Source organism: Eretmochelys imbricata, chromosome 19 (assembly GCF_965152235.1).
Source record: "Eretmochelys imbricata isolate rEreImb1 chromosome 19, rEreImb1.hap1, whole genome shotgun sequence".
NCBI classification, from domain to species: Eukaryota; Metazoa; Chordata; order Testudines; family Cheloniidae; genus Eretmochelys; species Eretmochelys imbricata.
The window spans coordinates 15,417,443-15,435,683 of NC_135590.1; the positions used below are offsets into that span (position 1 = coordinate 15,417,443).

The 18,241-nt window shown below is 40.7% G+C and overlaps 1 protein-coding gene across 8 annotated transcripts in view; it reads right to left on the reverse strand.

The window, feature by feature from the left end:
- Positions 1 to 18,241, reverse strand: part of PUM1 (pumilio RNA binding family member 1) — a 131,348-nt gene that overhangs the window by 51,323 nt on the left and 61,784 nt on the right. For all 8 annotated transcript variants that reach the window (XM_077837704.1, XM_077837699.1, XM_077837703.1 and 5 more), the window contains 3 exons: positions 15,622 to 15,788; positions 12,358 to 12,628; positions 1,124 to 1,217 (listed from right to left, as the gene is read on the reverse strand). In XM_077837704.1, the coding sequence (XP_077693830.1) occupies positions 1,124 to 1,217; positions 12,358 to 12,628; positions 15,622 to 15,788 (532 nt within the window). The remainder of the gene's footprint in view (positions 1 to 1,123; positions 1,218 to 12,357; positions 12,629 to 15,621; positions 15,789 to 18,241) is intronic.

Here is an 18,241-nt window from a genome sequence, read left to right on the forward strand (position 1 = left end):
TCACATGTAGTTCTTTGTAGACAGCAGACAGTAAGTATCCAGGAGTCTTATTGAAACAATCAAATGTGAAATTCATAGCAATGTTACTGTCCATATGTATATGGGATTTGACTCCGAAGATGCAACATCCCTTAAAGGGCTGGGAAACTAGTCAACTAGAAAAAAAACAATGGGAAAATAAAGAGCAACTCCCAATTAATTTATACTGGTGGGTATTAATACATACCCATAAAATATGTTTTCCCTTGAAGTTCATTTTTGTCATAGGAGCTCAAAGCACTTTAGAGATATAAAAGCATTTTCATAAAAATTTTGTTCAATCTACTAAATTAGGGGAGAAGATGACAGGGGTCTACACCAAAACTGAACAAATATGGAGTGCAGCATACATGATACACGAGAAACAGTGTCTTCATAATTCTTTCTAGCACTTTAAAACTAAGTTCAATTCAATTAGGAAAACCTACAGTTAAACTCTTTGATGCTAGGAATTTACTCCCACCATTAATGAGTGAGCCCTTGTGAGCGGTTCACCTATTTTTCTATAAACAAGATTATGTACAGTTTTCCCCGAGTCAGTATTTCTTTAATACTATGAATGGTAACATTTAAATAACTGCATCTTAAACTTCTAAGTCTCACCCAGAATAGCCTGAAATTCCATTCTGTGGGAGAGTTAATCAAGACTAAACCATAGTAATACATAAAATATGGACTCGAGTTTCTGTGGTCTGTACTAAAATGTGCATTCTTCCTCATTTCACTGTCCCATTTACCCCAATTCATGTCTGGCTCAGAGTAAATGAATACTTAGAAAATACTCTCATTACTGAATAGCATTCTCAATGCGGGCAAAGCAAGGGTCATCACAGGTAGACAGGAATTTTTGGATGCTTTTTAAACGTATAGCAAGATGTTACCAGAATTTTGCAAGATAATCTTCAAACGTGGTCTGCTTCTGAAATCTGTGTGCCAATTATCCATAACTGGGACTGTACTTTTAAAACCCCTCTAAAGCCTAAGGACCTGTTTTCACTGCCAGAGGCTATTCTGAAGGCAGCCATTAGCAAGTAGCAGCAGCCACCGCCAGCCATCTAATAGAGGCGTTAAATGAAGGACTTACCTATGTGCGGCTGATGGGCAGCGGCCAATGCGTACTGCTGCTGCTGTGCTGCCGTCAGCTGCTGAACAGCAAGTGCATTTGGTCTCTGAAATAACTGCAGGGACAAAAGAACAGGCTTGGTTCTTTATTTGTGCACGAGAAAAGTTCTCTCAGATTCCCTCCCGACGCAACCCTGACATATTAGATTTACTATCGTAAGAGTACAGACACTCTTCATGATACGGAAACATGTCTAAAAGAGAGACTAACACATTTATTTGAGCATAAGCTTTTGTGAACTACAGCTCACTGCATCGGATGCGTTCAGTGGAAATGCATGGCATGCAGCCGATGAAGTGAGTTGTAGCTCACGAAAGCTTCTGCTCAAATAAATGGGTTAGTCTCTAAGGTGCCACAAGTCCTCCTGTTCTTTTTGCAAATACAGACTAACGCGGCTGCTACTCTGAAACCTGTTTAAAAAGAGAGGTTCACAGGAGTTTTAAATTCATAATCTACCACAATCATCTAAAAATATTTTCATTCCAGCATTATTAACCTATCGTGAAGGTTTTCTACCTCCACATTCCCTGAAAGCTTCACTCATCAACTACTCTTTAAAGAGAGTAAGACAAACTTCGTAAATGTGGCCTGTGGGTCACGGCAAGCTAGCAGCTCACCAGGCTGTTTCCAGCTCTAATACTATATTAGATATACTAAATACTTTATTACTTTCCCATGCAGGCAATTTCTGTTGCCACAGAGATGTTATGAGACTGCAAATGGCAGTAGAGATGGGCTGCAGGACTGGGAATGGGATGGCAGATACGCACGAGAATCTCTGTAAAACGTGATCCATGCTGAGAAGTTAAAGAACCCTAATATAACATGAGGGGGAAAGCTTTCCTTACCTGTTAATTTTCTCTCTAAGATCTTCTAAATCAGTCCAGACACTTGGTGCACATAGTTCTTCCCTGACAGTAGACAGAAAGCAGACACTGGGACTTTCTGGTGATATTATCCCCTGCATAAGGGTTGCCAGCTCTCACAGCTCAGCTGAATCTTTGAAAGCAGTTCACAGTATTATTTAAGTGTAATATAAAAATCACACCTTGAGACACTGAAAACTCACTATTTGCAAAACCACTGGAAATGCTGAAGAGAGCACCAATCTTGAAGGAAGGGATAAGGGCTGGCACAGAAAGTCTTGAAGAAAAAAAAAGGACAAAACGTTTCTCTCCAGCTTCCAATGCCAGTCCAGATTCTTGGGGCCTGCCAAAGGAGTGAAGTGCCATATAGAGGGGACAGCCTAATGCCTCTTGGCTGCCTGCAGCACTCTTGTGGCACAACAACTGGCTGATGCCTGAACATCAGCTTGTGAATATGAACACTGGAGAACACACATGCCAGGTAGCTGCCTTGAATAACTCTAGTAGCAATGCTTCCACCTAACTTCCTAGCGAAATATACTGTGAAAACAGAGGGAGCTGCCTTTGTTGTACTGAAGCAAGCTTTCCTGACTAGAAGCTTTATCCACTTGAAAAGAATGGATTTGGATGCTATGCTGTTTTCTGCCGCCTTCCTCCACTTCCATCCTTGTAGGACCGTGGGCTTGTCTACACGTAAAACATTGCAGCTGCGCCACTGCAGCGCTTCAGTATAGACCAAGGGTTCCCAAACTTGGTTCGCTGCTTGTTATGGGGCCACTTCCCGCAGCTCCCATTAGCCGGGAACAGCGAACTGCGGCCATTGGGAGCTGTGAGCGGCCGTACCTGCGGATGCTCAGGTAAACCAAGGCGTCTCATGGCCTACCAGGGGCTTTCCCTGAACAAGCGGTGAACCAAGTTTCGGAACCCCTGGTATAGACACTACCCATGTTGATGGGAGGGGTTCACCCATCGGAGTAGGTAATCCACCTCCCTGAAAGGCAGTAGCCACGTCAACAGAAGAATTCTTCTAGACTTAGATCTGTCTATGTTGGGGGTTAGGTCAGTTTAACTATGCTACTTCGGCATGTGGATTTTTCACACCCCTGAGCAACAGAGCAGGGTCAACCTAACTTTTTAGTGTAGACCAGGCCTCAGACAGAGAGGCCTAGCTTCTTTATAAAATGTTAAGACTGGGGTAGATGGACAATAATAATTCAGCCTGATTCAGGCAGGATGTAGTTAACTTCAGCATGAAACACAGAACTGTTTAAAGAATGGACTATCTTGATAGAAAAGTCAGGCATAGTTCTTCACAGAGCACGGCTTTCAACTCTTATCCTCCTTGGTCAGGAGATGGCAAATACGAACAAGAGAGCAATAGCCTACGGGATATTCTTCTTCTGCCGCCTCCTCCTCCTTCTGTAGGTCCAAACTAAGGAACAGGATGTAAATTTAGTACAGTATTTTAGATCCAAAAAGGAAGAAGTTGTCTGAATACAAGTTTTGGCTTTTGGCAACCACTATATCAAAATCTAGCTACATCTCGGTTTAAGTACATCTGTGTTCCCTGAAGGCTGATGAATGCACCCGTAAGATGCTGGTGCTCATTCCTAAGTCTAGACCATTCCGAAGCAACTCCAGGATGTTGGCTATGGAGAAGCACATCGAATCCATGGTTCATCAATCACACCAGGGACACACTGTTCTCCAGATCTTACAATCACGGGTGGATATGGAACATATGCCTATGATAACCTTTACTCAAAAGCCCTTTCTTCCAAGAAGCATCCTCTCAACTGTGATGACCTAAGCCTAAAGAAATCTGGATCTTCATAACAAGTAGGGTCTTTGTGCCAATAAGTCATCTGTAGTAAGCAGGTGGATCAGTTTTGTATTGACATGCATGGACATTTCAAGACAGAAAGGACATCTTGATTAATCTGAGACTCAGAAAGGTGTGCAGGAATGAGGGTTCCCAAGGATCTGCCAACTCTCTGCAGCACCCTCCTTATGGACCAATGTGAAAAAATGTATGACAGCGTGCTGGGTGAATTTACCTCTAGAACTCACATTCATAATCATGCTGTCTACCATTCTGTTGTCTCTTTCACCAAACACAAAGTTGGTCCAATAAAAGGTATTACCGCACATACCTTGTGTCTCTACCTTCCTGTGGTCATCGCATCTACTTGTGGTCCCCTTCACTACAACAAATCCACCCAAAGCTCTCTCAATTTTCCACTCTCCTTTACATATTTGGGATCAGTTTAGCCAGGTCACTGTGTTGTATTCTGGCTAGGTGAACAACAGATAGGTTAGATGGGTGTTTTTTCTGTTCATACAATCAGCAGCTAGTTTGCCTCAGCCATATCCTTTTTCCTCATCAGTTTACCTACGTGATGGCAGTCAAGTTCTCAAACTGCATCTCACTGAGCTATTTTTGAACGCATGGTGAAAGCACAGAAGAGCAAGCCTGACTGCTCTTACATCTGGAGAAGATTGAGCCCATTTCAGCTGAAGACAACATGGAAAGGATCTGCTGTTATACTTTGTGTTGTCGGTCTCCCATTTAAGAACATTCTTGCTGGATGCTTAACTGCACTCCCAGATGTATTAACATCTACATCAAGGTTTGCATACTTCTCTCAAATCAGTATTTAGGCATCTGGTTCCTGAAACTAGCACAATCTGGAAATGGCTGTCCTCGCTGTCCATTATAATTTGACCCAAAGTCATCCATGTAGAGGTGAGTGACAGCTTCAAGATGATGCATACAGGTTGAATACTATGTAATACTGAAAATAGTTCCAGGGCTGTGAAATGCAGGGAACATGGACACAAGTGCCAGAGCAGCATTGGGCATAAGTATCTGTAGACTCATCTGAGCAGACACTTCAGAGAATCATAGAATCTCAGGGTTGGAAGGGACCTCAGGAGGTCATCTAGTCCAACCCCCAGCTCAAAGCAGGACCAATCCCCAATTTTTGCCCCAGATCCCTAAATGGCGCCCTCAAGGACTGAACTCACAACCCAGGTTTTAGCAGGCCAATGCTCAAACCACTGAGCTATCCCTCCCCCCCATTCATTTGGAAACTCCCTCAAGGAAACTACTTTACTTTAGTTGGTACAATTAGATTGAACAAGGCTGCTGAAAGTTTTGAAACTGAACTCTAACTATGGATCATGATGCCTAATAGGCATTGATCTGATGTTATATGTTCCCATGCATGAAAGGAATAGAATAGCCTTCCTCCTATGAAGTCCAGGGATGCCTGGTAAGTGTACCTTCATTACTGCTATAAGGAGGTGGGTAGCAGTGTCCAGGTACCTATGTCCTCTTTTTTGAATGAAGGAGGTGCACTTGAAGCACCCCTTCCAGATGAACTGTAGCTGCTTTACCAGTGAATATGATCTGGTTTCTTAAAACTGTGCTTAGTGTAACTGAGACAGAAACTGCCATATATATGTTGTACCCTGCAGAAGGCTGAAGTTTTTGTCTGCTTTCTACAGCTTTAACTACAATGAGCTTCCTTTTGAAAGGCCATCATTGTACTCAGTGACCTCCTCTTCAAATATCTTAAAAAACACTTTTCACAAACATGCAGAATAGCAGGGCTTGGACTTAAATGCAGCTGAAATCTCAGAGAACAGCTGGCTAATTCTACAGATTCTCAGCTCTTGCCCTGTGAAGGGAGGTGGAGATAGTGTCTGGTGGAAGGAGTTTGAGTGGGTGTTTCCAAGGGTGGCAGGAAAGGAACAAGATATTCCTGGCCCTCTCCATTTGCACAGCACATCAGTCATGCTGTTCTCAGACTTGCTTCTAGCCTGGCATTGAGTGAGTCAAACTCACAGAGCTCTCAAGTGGAGATGTGACTTTGGTTGTCTGTTTGCCTTATCAGAAATAAAGTAATTTATAGTGACATATATTCTTCGTGCTACAGCCCACAGATCAGTTACAATGAGCAACTCCAGCCTGTTTGCTGCTTGGGGACAGAATCTGACCCATCCGTCACTGAGAGCAGGGGAACGTGCTGTCTCCTGAATTTCCTTAGTTATTTTCCATCCCCCACAGCTGCAGACAGGTTCAAACCTTGTCTGTTGCAGAGCTTGTCTTAAGAAGATTCCAAAATTTCAAGGGGTTTTCAAGAAAGCTTTCTGATTCAGTCCAGAGAATGGATTCCAGAAGGAGAATGCACAGCACCCACTAGCTGGAACACAATTCATTAACGTTTCAGAGAATGGTTCCTTCCATGGATAACAGACCTGTCCTGGTTGCAACAGTCAATGAATCTGACACGGTTTTCATAAAAACTGGGAAGAACACAATCGGTCCTAATAGAGAGATTCGCCTCTCTTGGGTACTGCCCACATAGGAGGGGATGAACACTTACATGGCAGAAGTTAGACTAATAGAGCAGCTCCTACACCCAGAAATCTCTCTCTCATCGTAAGTCAATTTGGTTGGCTGGTGACTGAGCTCTTTTCATCTGGAAACAGCAAATTAAGAGCTCTTCAGCCTCTGTCAGGACCAAGGAGGTGAGCTGAATAATATCTTACAAAGCTGGGCAAGGTCCCTAATGTATGCATTCCAACCTTTTCCACTGCTCCCCAGGACAATACAAAAGACAGGAGGGAGAGAGCGGTGACACTGTTTATTCCTTTCTGGCAGAAGAGGCTACGCTCTCAGGTCTGAAGACTCTAGCACTGGATCTTTGGACGTCTCCCACAGAGGTCTGTTATTGTAAAGTTAATCCTCCACCCAGGACCAGACACGTTTAAAATGAATACTTGGAGGAAGTGATTATTGCTGGCATGGACCCCAAAAGAGATGTCAACAACAAAAACTTATTCCAGTGGCTGGTGCAAAGTCCATAATTTAACTGTCAGGTTAAACCAAAGAAACAGCCTTGATATCCTTCAGGAAGGTTTCACTGTGGGTGAACAAGAGTGTCCAAGCATAAAGGTCAAATCTCTGTAGTATCATGTTCTCAGCATGTCCAGGAAAAGGAAGTTTGTACAAATCCCAACATCAAATGCTTCCTTAGGGCATCAGCTTTATTCCAACTCCATAAGATCAGAGAGCATAACATTGGAAACTCTTTCTGCTCCTTATGGCACTACCCAGACAGATACCCCATAGGAGGTGTTGTACTTCCTATCCATTAGAGTAGGCCTCCCAAAGACTACTATTTCCAATCACGAGGTTTTTTTTATTTGACATTGCAAGCTTTCTCTAATGAGACCCAGTATTATACTTTTAATTCAGACAGATAGTCCTCAACTGGCATAGCAAATCACTCCTTAAGTAAAATCAAGAAATATTCTCTTTTCAGTTAAGCATCCAATTCCAGTCCTTAACAACACTGATAATCACAGGGCAAAAAAGCCACATCTCCTGTACTGAGACTGGAGAGAGAGCCAGATGGCCATCAATATTTAAGTTCACCAAGTTCTGCCATTTCCTTTCTTTTTGGCAGAAGTTTTAGTGCCCAGGGAAAGATGGAGGAGATAGATTATTTATAAAGAATCTTGGTTTGGATGTCCATATTTAAAGAATATGCTTTTCACCCAGAGGCATGCTGCTATGAAAATCCCATTTTAACAGATCTGTGGACCTCAGTGCAAAGAAAAGGAAAATTTATCCATGCTTACCTGAAATTTTCCTTTCGTTGGGTAATAAAGTCCACAGATCCAGCCCACCCAGGAGACAAACTGATGATCCAGAATAGAGATGGAAATTGATATCCAAGGATTTGCAGTTTGTCATCATTATGCAGAATTTACCATTCTCTGGAGAGAGTGTTATTTTTTTCCTCAAATTACATTTAATAGAGTCTGTAATTTAAGAATGTAGATTTGAATTAACCTGGCTGTGGAAGTTCTCAATTGGAGGAAACTTCAGAAGGTAGGGCACTCCTCCCCTGCCAAAAGAAAAGGAGTACTTGTGGCACCTTAGAGAACTCCTTTTCTTTTTGCAGATACAGACTAACACGGCTGCTACTCTGAAACCTTCCCTGCCAGTGACTGACAGGTCTGATCCTGCCACTGAACTGCAAGCAGGTGGAAATATGCATGGTACTGGCTCTATGGATCTTATTAATCAGAGAGAAGACATTTTCAGGTAGCTATGGATACATATTTCTATTGTCACTATGCGTGCGTGTTTACGGAAGCACAAGTGTGAAAGACAGCAGCAGTAGCAAACATCACTCTGGGATTCAGACCTAGAGGTACTGTTCCTAAAAGAGGGGTCCAACTAGGGGAGGCAGGGATGTCAACGGCTACCTAAGAGAGTCCAACTGCAGACTCTGGAAGGGATGAAGGGTGATGGGCTTGAGGCCTTGGAGCAGCTGGGACACCAGGAGACATGCCTAAAGAAAGCAGATTAAGGCTCTTTAGCAGTCCCTGGTGAAGGCAACAAGAACAGTCTCTGGAGGAGAGAATCCACCCTGTTCTGCATAGGTTACAGGCTCTTCACTCCACTCACTGTGGATATCCTGAGGAAGGCTGTTTCTATCCTAACTACAGTTTGTGGTCCCCCACAAAGTGCTGCAGAGGCTGCTGCATGCTGCTGTGTGACTAGAAATCCCTGTAGGCGTCCAAGGCCTGCTCTATTCTTTGCTTTGTTAAGGTCTCTCTTAACCAGCTGATACTCCACCTGCTGAGGCAAAAACAATTGAGCGCTGAGAGCCAGCAAACCCCATATATTCAGAAGATATTAATAAAGTCTCAATGCATTGTCTCCATCTGTTGGCAGTGAGGAACCTCCAGACACCTGGATTGGTAGAGAAGATCGAAGAGAAAAACCCAAACAAAAAGCTTATTATAACCAAGTCTTGACCTTAAATTAAACTGTATTTTTATACTCCTGATCTACTGCTGGTTTTGGCTCTGACACGGATATTAGTTTGGGTGTCCTTCCCCTTCCACAAGAGATTTATTTTCACCTTTTCAATTAAAATAGTGAGAATCTAAGAAATAGTGCTTCAGTTACAAAAATATTTGAGCGTATAACATTTTAGCCTCATGTAAGTCATATTCATATACTAGGACACAGCTCATGGCGAAGACATGTTTGGACGAGTTTTGTTGATATGTCTGAGATACTGTTTTAAGTCCTAAAACTCTCAGAGTTTCACCTACACATAAAGCTAGTGTCATAACACACCTTGTCAAGAGGTCATAGGAGAAAAACTTGGAACAAACTGAGGCATCACAAGCTTATATTATGTCAATGTTATAAAGTTCAGATTTGCGTAGTCTAGTTTCTTCTGCAACAAACATCTGATATTTCTAATCAGATTATGCACAGTTAAGACTCCCCCTTCTTAATATTGCTTTTAGCTGCACAGATTCATAATCCCTTCAAAGTATATGGTATCTTTTTCGATGCCTCATAAAAGGTGCTATACAAATGAGGTCCTTTTGATTAAGATATATTTCCTTTTGGAAAGAGTTAAATGTAAGCCAGATTTTACTACAGGTCTAAACACAATCACAAACTCCATTTGGTATAGCTTCCAATTTTACTTAGCAATATATTCTACTCCAAAGTACAATGTGTAATTGGCAGACAAAGGCACCAGAAACTATTTTTGAACAGACCCCTGGAAACACTGGCTGCTGGACACATTAAGTAAATCCTCCTCTGGTCTTCTGAGCCAAGGATATTGCATTTTATATTGACATATGTTAAGAAGTGGGAAGTTACAATTAGGAGTTAAGAGCCACAATAGTGAAAGCCCTACATTAAATACAGCGCATGTTTTCAAATAGTATAATATAAGGTTGCTACAAGTGTAAGTAAATAGATGAGGCTGCTATCAAAACATAAAAATAAGGTTGACATATCGAAGTACTAGTTCCCATCAGACAGTTTCGGATCTGGTTATTCACAATATCATTACCTTGATCTGAGTAGCTGAACTGAGTGCACCAGATATGTTCAATGGACATATACTACCTGTTGTCTAGCTTGCTTGTGCATCCTCATGTTCCAGTGAAATCCAAGTAGTTTAAAAAGGCAGTATAGAACTGTGGCGTGTGTCAAGGTGTGATGGCAAGAGAGGTAAAGAGTTCAGCAGTGAAATAGTTAAAGTGCATACGTTCTGAAAAAGGCTCTCTGTACTGGCAAATCTGCTTCAGGTGTTATCTGCTTAGTTTACACTTAAAAAAACCAAACCCTTACTGCCATCTATGCAGATCTAATGGAGCCACAGAAAAGAAAACTACTCTTATTTGCTTCACGTAGTAGCAAGCTTTCCAATGAGGCTCTGCTTCCAGAATTTTATTGTCAGTGGTTAGGTACAAAACAGAAACAGATATCTGATTTGCATATAACAGAACTTGCAGAATTGCAGAAAAAATAAAACTTGATTTGACTTGTCAGTGAGTCCCATTTTATATGCAAGACATTGAAGGAGAATATAAAGCTAATTACACAGGTGTCAAATTTTTGCAGTGTCCTTTCTGACCATAACCATACCTTAAAAAACAATTAATCTTAATAAAAAGAAAAGGAGTACTTGTGGCACCTTAGAGACTAACCAATTTATTTGAGCATAAGCTTTCGTGAGCTACAGCTCACTTCATCGGATGTATCCGATGAAGTGAGCTGTAGCTCACGAAAGCTTATGCTCAAATAAATTGGTTAGTCTCTAAGGTGCCACAAGTACTCCTTTTCTTTTTGTAAATACAGACTAACACGGCTGTTACTCTGAAACCTAAAATTAATCTTAATAAGCTCCAACACAGGCCCACAGTTAGGACTGTGTGAATATTTCCACTACAAACACTGGTTTTCAAGTGTGTAGGTTTCATTATAAAAATGTTTTCTGAGGTGATTCTTTGCATCAAAGCTTTTACTCAAGAGATTAATACCACATTTAAAAAATAAAACTGGTTTGATCATTTCCAAGTCATTAAATTATGAACTAAATATATGCTTTACTAATACCAATTTGTACTCGTGAACCCTAAAAATATCTTGTATAAAGAAATTTCAAACAACAAGAGAACATTATGGGCCACTAGATTACACAGCATATGGGCTACCGAGAAGTGCAGTCTTTCATTGACTGTTTGCGAGGCACACCACCAACACAGGGTTTATGAACTGGCGACTAGATGCATGCTCTTCAGCCTGCCATGACAACGTTTTTGTTTTAAGCAGTAACATTTTTTTGAAAGCTTTAATACCAACAAAAGAAAAGGAACAAAAGTTTACGGTTGTTACACAAACCAGCACGAACACGAGCAGATTTAGAGTGGATCCTTGAATCTAGGCCTAGCGTTCAAAAGGGGCCAGAACGTAAATCAAGGACTAGTCCAGGGGTAGGCAACCTATGGCACGCATGCCAAAGGCATGATTTTCAGTGGCGCTTACTCTGCCCGGGTCCTGGCCACCGGTCCAGGGGGCTCTGAATTTTAATTTAATTTTAAATTAAGCTTCTTACTCATTTTAAAAACCGTATTTACTTTACATACAACAATAGTTTAGTGATATATTATAGACTTATAGAAAGAGGCCTTCTAAAAACATTAAAATGTATTACCGGCACACAAAACCTTAAATTATAGTGAATAAATGAAGACTCGGCATACCACTTCTGAAAGGTTGCCGACCCCTGGACTACTCTGTCCAGGAAGCATGAGACTGGGCTGCCTAGGTAGGAGGAAAGGTGAAGGAACCCTTTTGGGCTGAGGAAAAAAAGTAAGGGGGAAGGTCCTCAGAAATTACACTGGATCCTGATCTCGTTTTGTCTTAACCCATGATCAAGCAAAAGCAATGTAATTCACACTTTTCTTCAATTACCCTACAGTGATTTGGTATTCCAGAGGTCCCCAACCAGTGTTGCAACATCTAGGCACAAATGTACCCAAAGGCTTAAGTCAGTTTCTTTGCCTTTGTTGGTCTGTTATTTCAAAGCAGCTTTTTCAAATATCAACTGTATGAAGTCACAATAATTCAGCAGCAGTTTGTTTCCTTCTCTAATAAAACAAACATGTAGGTTTCTATTTTAACTCAATGCAGCTTTATAATTACTGATATTAAATGTGCTTAATGCTACCTGAGATGTGTTATTTTGGCATTTTCTGTTTGCCACTGATCAGATAAGTCTCCTGTACCTGGCTCACTTTAGCAGAGTCCTGAACATGTAACCTCACTCATTATTGAACAATGTTACTGTTAGGCTAAGTGAGTCAGCGCCTCCAATCAAGTAATGAAGTAACATGCTACCTCTGGGGCGACTCAAACCAGTGAGTTAGATGTGACCACTGGAAGGGCTGGGGAAGGAAAGAGGTGGAATATCTGTGTGAATAGTTTACCTGTTGTTGAGAATTGTAGTCAAAGAGTCCCACAGTTGCTGCTGCTGAGTCCACAGGTACTTGAGTGCCGGAGTAATCAAACTGAAGCGGCTCCATGCCAACATGCTCCATGGGATCCAGGGGAACACTCTGGGATTCCATGTTGGAGAAATCCTCCACGGGCTTGGCACCATTAGTGCTAGTCAGCTGTGCTAAGCCCTCAGATCCGTTCTGGTTTGGACCCAGAAGATCCACTTCGTTAGCAGAGTTCTGGCAGTTACCAGGCGTACGGCTACACAAAAACAAAAAGTTAAGTGTCACTAAAATGTATCTGCTCAAAAAGATAAACTGGCAACACCTTATTGGCAATGTTAACGTCATATCAGTTAGCATCACTAACAGCCGACCCTAGTGCCAACCAGAATTACTGGCAGATACTTTTTAACTCAAATGCTCTGAAAAGAAACAGCTAGATGTGGTCAAGTTAAGCATACAATCCAAGTATGCTACCAACATATTTCCTCTGAAACAGTTTCTTTCCTACAGATAGTTAAACAAATGAGGTCATATTAATATTTATTTTATCTAAAGGTCTGTACAGATGAAGACATCTGACTGCAATGAATTAAGCCATTTTAAAAAAAACATTCTCCAATGTTTCGGATGCTTTCCTAGATGCTTATCCTTCCTCCTAACAATGTTGTCATTTTTGCATTTGGCAAACAGCATGCATTTCAAACAGAACTGAAATGAGCACAGTTGTATTTAAATAATTTTATATAGAACCATTTGATATCTAAGTATCTTGGTACATGTTGATCATATAATTTAATGAATATTTGTTAGCTAATTACGTTTACTGCACAGCCACTGATTTTGGTGAGCCCCATCAAAATATAGCCTATAAACAATTGTCAGCAAGAGAAAAATTTAAAAAAAACATCCCCACATTTAAACTCCAGGACACTTTAAATAGGCCCAATTTGGGAAACAAAACCCATGATCTCTTTACCAAGCAACCAATTTGTCACATTATGAGAATTTAGAATATAAATTTAATGAACCCTTACACTGAGTTTAATCAAGATTTAGAAATGGGGAAGTGAAAAAGAGAAAATGGTTGTTCAAAGCCTGTATAATATTACAGGCATTTGTCTCTAACATCTCCTATCATTTCTACAGGAAGCCCCCCCTCTCTCTAACCCTCCAAAATAATAAAAACATCTTCCTTCAGATTAGGATCTCAAACACAATAAGCATTACAATTCTGCAAAGTGAAACTGGCCATTCTATTTTGAGCATAAAGCAAAAATCACAATCACATATAGCAAGAAAAACAAAAGCAAATGTTGGCTCTGATTCTGGGCTCCAATGTGGTTCTTTTAGAGTGCCAAAGCAACATAAGCAGCCCACCGGAAAACCATCAAGTGCAGGCCTGGCATAATGGCCCTGTCATGCCCTTTGAGGGTTGTGCACGGGCACTGCGAAATCTGACTATTCTGGGCTGCCAAACAGCTCTAGAAAGAGATGCCGCAGCGTGCATAACATAGAGCAGTTCCAGAATCATGCCAAACCCCAGACCAGACTAGAATCCTGAAGGTGTAACTCATGTGCTATGCCACCTAAGCAGAACACAGAGCCTAGCCCACTCAATTATCAATTTTTAGATACTCTGAGCTATTAACACCACAAAGATATGTTATAAATAGGTGCTGTACACCACAGAACTGAAATACTGACTTAGAGAGAACTGGAGATAGCCTCTATAGAGCCTCGAGCCTCTCAAACTGTAACTACTCTAGCTGTATGCTGAGCAAATCAGATTTGGAAAAGGTTTGTAGTAATTCACTGGGTAGCAAGAAAAACAAAAGGAGCTGTGACTGGTTGAAAAGCTTTTGGACAAGACTGCTCTCCTGTGATGACACATCACCCGTCTAAAACAGAGAGCTAACATGGGAATTGGAGATTCCCCACATTATCAGAACAGACAGCGAGATGGTAGTCTCCTGGCAGATCCAATCAGCGGACACATTTGCTCACACCTGTATAGAAATGGGTTCATGAAAGGTCCACTGATATACCCTGAAGTGTTCCCCCACCCCATTTATAAAAAGCAATTTTCTGTGAAATGTGTATGCAATTCCACTCCTGTTTTAAAATGCTTTTGCTGATATTCAATTTATAATTCATAAATGTTTGACCTACAAGCTTCTCTTCATTTTGCAACTTGCATTTGTAGTTATAAGGAATCCAAGAAAAGGAGATCCCTAACTCCACCACTTGACTTGACTTACTTCAATGGACCCTCCTTCCTGAACACTTCATTAAAAAAAAGAAAAGAAAAAAAAGAAAGATTATTTTGGTGCCAACTTAAACCATTTCAGTTGTTCTCCCTTCTGAAGTCAACTATCATTATGTCCCTTCCTATGGTTGGTTTCTAGGTCAGGAGAAGCCAGTCATGACAACAGTTCTAAAAACTGATAGAATTAGAATTTTTTCAAAAGGTGTGTCATCTTTGCAGAGCTGCTAGGTAATTATTCCAACCAGTTAATGCTGCTGGTCTACAAATCACCTCTTAAAACATTCCTAAAGCTCCTCTCATAACATCTGAATTGCATTATGCAAGGACTGGACTGAAATGTGGAATGGTTGATAGTAATCCTAAGGCCAATGGTTTTTGATCAATTGTTAAAATGGATGCATTTCTCACAGCACCTAATATTTTATTTTATTCTATAGCAGTTTTCATTAGTTTTGAGAGAGAACACGGCATAGCAAGTAGGTAATTATACAGTAACAAACACACAGTTTAACGGCCCAAATTCCAGGAGATTCTGATTTCATAACTACAAATGTAATTTTTTAAAAGTTAGACGATGGTCCACAAGCAAGGACAATATCTAGGGACAGTCTCCCGCAGGGAAATAGCTGACCTTTTCATGCCATTGCATGAAATGTTTAAAAACAAATATATAGTATGGAACCAGTCCTGCACAGGTCAATGGACGGACTAAAACTAATAGGTGTTCTCCATCTCTAACTTCTGTAATGATTCCCTCTGCACAGGAAAAAATGCTAAGATGCCATGTCAACTCGCTCTCTCGACACACACATTCCTGAGGCCAAAAAACAGTCTTTTTGGCATTGCCACCACAAGGCTTATTATTGGATCAGGACTCCATTATGTTAGGTGCTGTACAGACAGAACAAAAGACAGCGCTCTTGCAGGATTTCCAACAAAATTAAATGCAACACAAACTAATTCACAGGTAACAAAGCATATACCTGAAATCTTTGACATCTGCATCAATCCCATTTTGTACAGGCAAACCATTGGTCTTATCCATCACATCTCCCTCCTCCTTTAGATCTCCTAATTTATCGCCATCAAATGTGCCCTTATTTTTCTTATCACCTTTATCATTTTCATCATTCTCTGCATCCCTTGGACCCTGGAAAAAAATATAACATTTTAATGTATTCATTTTGAGATCAAGTTTACTTTTTTCCCCTGGGGATTTCTACCTTAATAAATTACAAAGTTAAAGGGACATGTCCCCTTAAAAAGTCATTTTTACTTGTAACAATAATAGGTAACATTTAACATTATCATAACTGGAAGCAATTAGGGAATGAGTATTTTTTTCTTTCTAAGTCTACTTTGTGTATTTTACAACATTACATACAATCAATTTAACAGTTTCCTCTATGTGGTAAGTCAGGGCCTGATTCTGTTAACACATTAAACATTTACTTTAATGAGTAACATTTTCAAGAGCACTCACATTCTATTTTCAAAAGTGACTAGGCATTTAGCAGTTTAAAGAAAAGGAGTACTTGTGGCACCTTAGAGACTAACCAATTTATTTGAGCATAAGCTTTCTTGAGCTACAGCTCACTTCATCGGATGCATACTGTGGAAAGTGTAGAAGACCTTTTTAATACACACAAAGCATGAAAAAATACCTCCCCACACCCCACTCTCCTGCTGGTAATAGCTTATCTAAAGTGATCACTCTCCTTACAATGTGTATGATAATCAAGTTGGGCCATTTCCAGCACAAATCCAGGTTCTTTCTCCCCCCCTTACCCCCCCACAAACACACAAACCCACTCTCCTGTTGGTAATAGCTTATCTAAAGTGACTTTCAATAAGGCTTACGCTTCTAAGAACCTACAGTCACTTTTGAAAAATGGGACTCATTCTTTTTAAAATTTTGCCCAACGGGACTACGGACATAATTAAAATTACTCTCATGCTTATGTGTTTGCAATGGGCCATACTACAGTTTCACATATTTGTGTGTGGGGAGGGGGGCGATGTCTTCAAACTGCACACAGAGAAAATATTTTCCACTAAAGAAAGCTGCATTCATTAACAGTCTACTACTACAAATAAGGGAAAAGTAGTTCACACATGACACCAGTGGTGCCTGAACCCCATGAAAACGATAGTAAGTTTCCATCCTGCCTTACTACAGGATTATCTATTGGGAGAACCTTGTTTCATATTTGAACTAGACATTTTGTGTTTAGAAAGTAAAGTTCTTCTGATGCCACCAGTCAGCAAAACAGCATTTTTATTAATTAGCATCACCAGTAGAACTAGGAAATGCCAGTTCAGTTATGGATATGAATTGGGACCAATCCTGCAACCTTTACTCACCCAAACAGGACCGTCAAACAAGCCTATTGGTTTCAGGACTGACCCTCATTCTCAACTTCATTTCACAGTTTAAATATGGCAATAATAGATAGTTATTCTGCACATTAATAATAGTGCATTGAGCTTCTTGGTGTATGCAGTGTTGTTGTAGCAGCATCAGTGCTAAGATTTTAGAGAGAAGGTGGGTGAGGTAATACCCTTTATTGGACCAACTTTCTGTTGGAGAGAGAGACAAGCGCTCACTAACAGAAGTTGGTCCAACAAAGGATATTTGCATCTGTCTACATGGCTCAGGATGTGAGGGAGATTTCCAAACCTGAGCCATTCTTTTTAGGTGGCAAATCTTAGGAACTGTCCCAGATTGAGCTGTCATCAGAGGACTTCTGAAACAATTGAACAATAATAAGTTACCAGGACCAGATGGTATTCACCCAAGAGTTCTGAAGGAACTCAAATGTGAAATTGCAGAACTAACAACTGTAGTCTGTAACTGATCATTTAAATCAGCTTCTGTACCAAATGAGTGGAGGATAGCTAAATGTGACGCCAATTTTTAAAAAGGGCTCCAGCAATTATAGGCTGGTAAGGCTGAATTCAGTACCTGGCAAACTGGTTGAAACTATAGTAAAGAACAAAATGGTCAGACACATAGATGAACAGAATTTGTTGGGGAAGAGTCAACATGGTTTTAGTAAAGGGAAAATCATGCCTCACCAATCTACTAGAATTCTTTGAGGGGGGTCAACAAGCATGTGGACAAGGGGGATCCAGTGGATATAGTGTACGTAGATTTTCAGAAAGCCTTTGACAAGGTCCCTCACCAAAGGCTCTTAAGCAAAGTAAGTTGTCTTGGGATAAGAGGGAAGGTCCTCTTATGGATTGGTAACTGGTTAAAAGACAGGAAACAAAGGGTAGGAATAAATGGTCAGTTTTCAGAATGGAGAGAGGTAAATAGTGGTGTCCCTCAGGGGTTTGTACTGGGCCTAGTCCTATTTAACATATTCATAAATGATCTGGAAAAAGGGGTAAACAGTGAGGTGGAAAAATTTGCAGATGACACAAAACTACTCAAGACAGTTAAGTCCCAGGCAAACTGCGAAGAGCTACAAAAGGATCTCTCAAAACTGGATACATAGGCAACAAAATGGCAGATGAAATTCAATGTTGATAAATGCAAAGTAATGCACATTAGAAAACATGATCCCAACTATACATATAAAATGATGGGGTCTAAAGTAG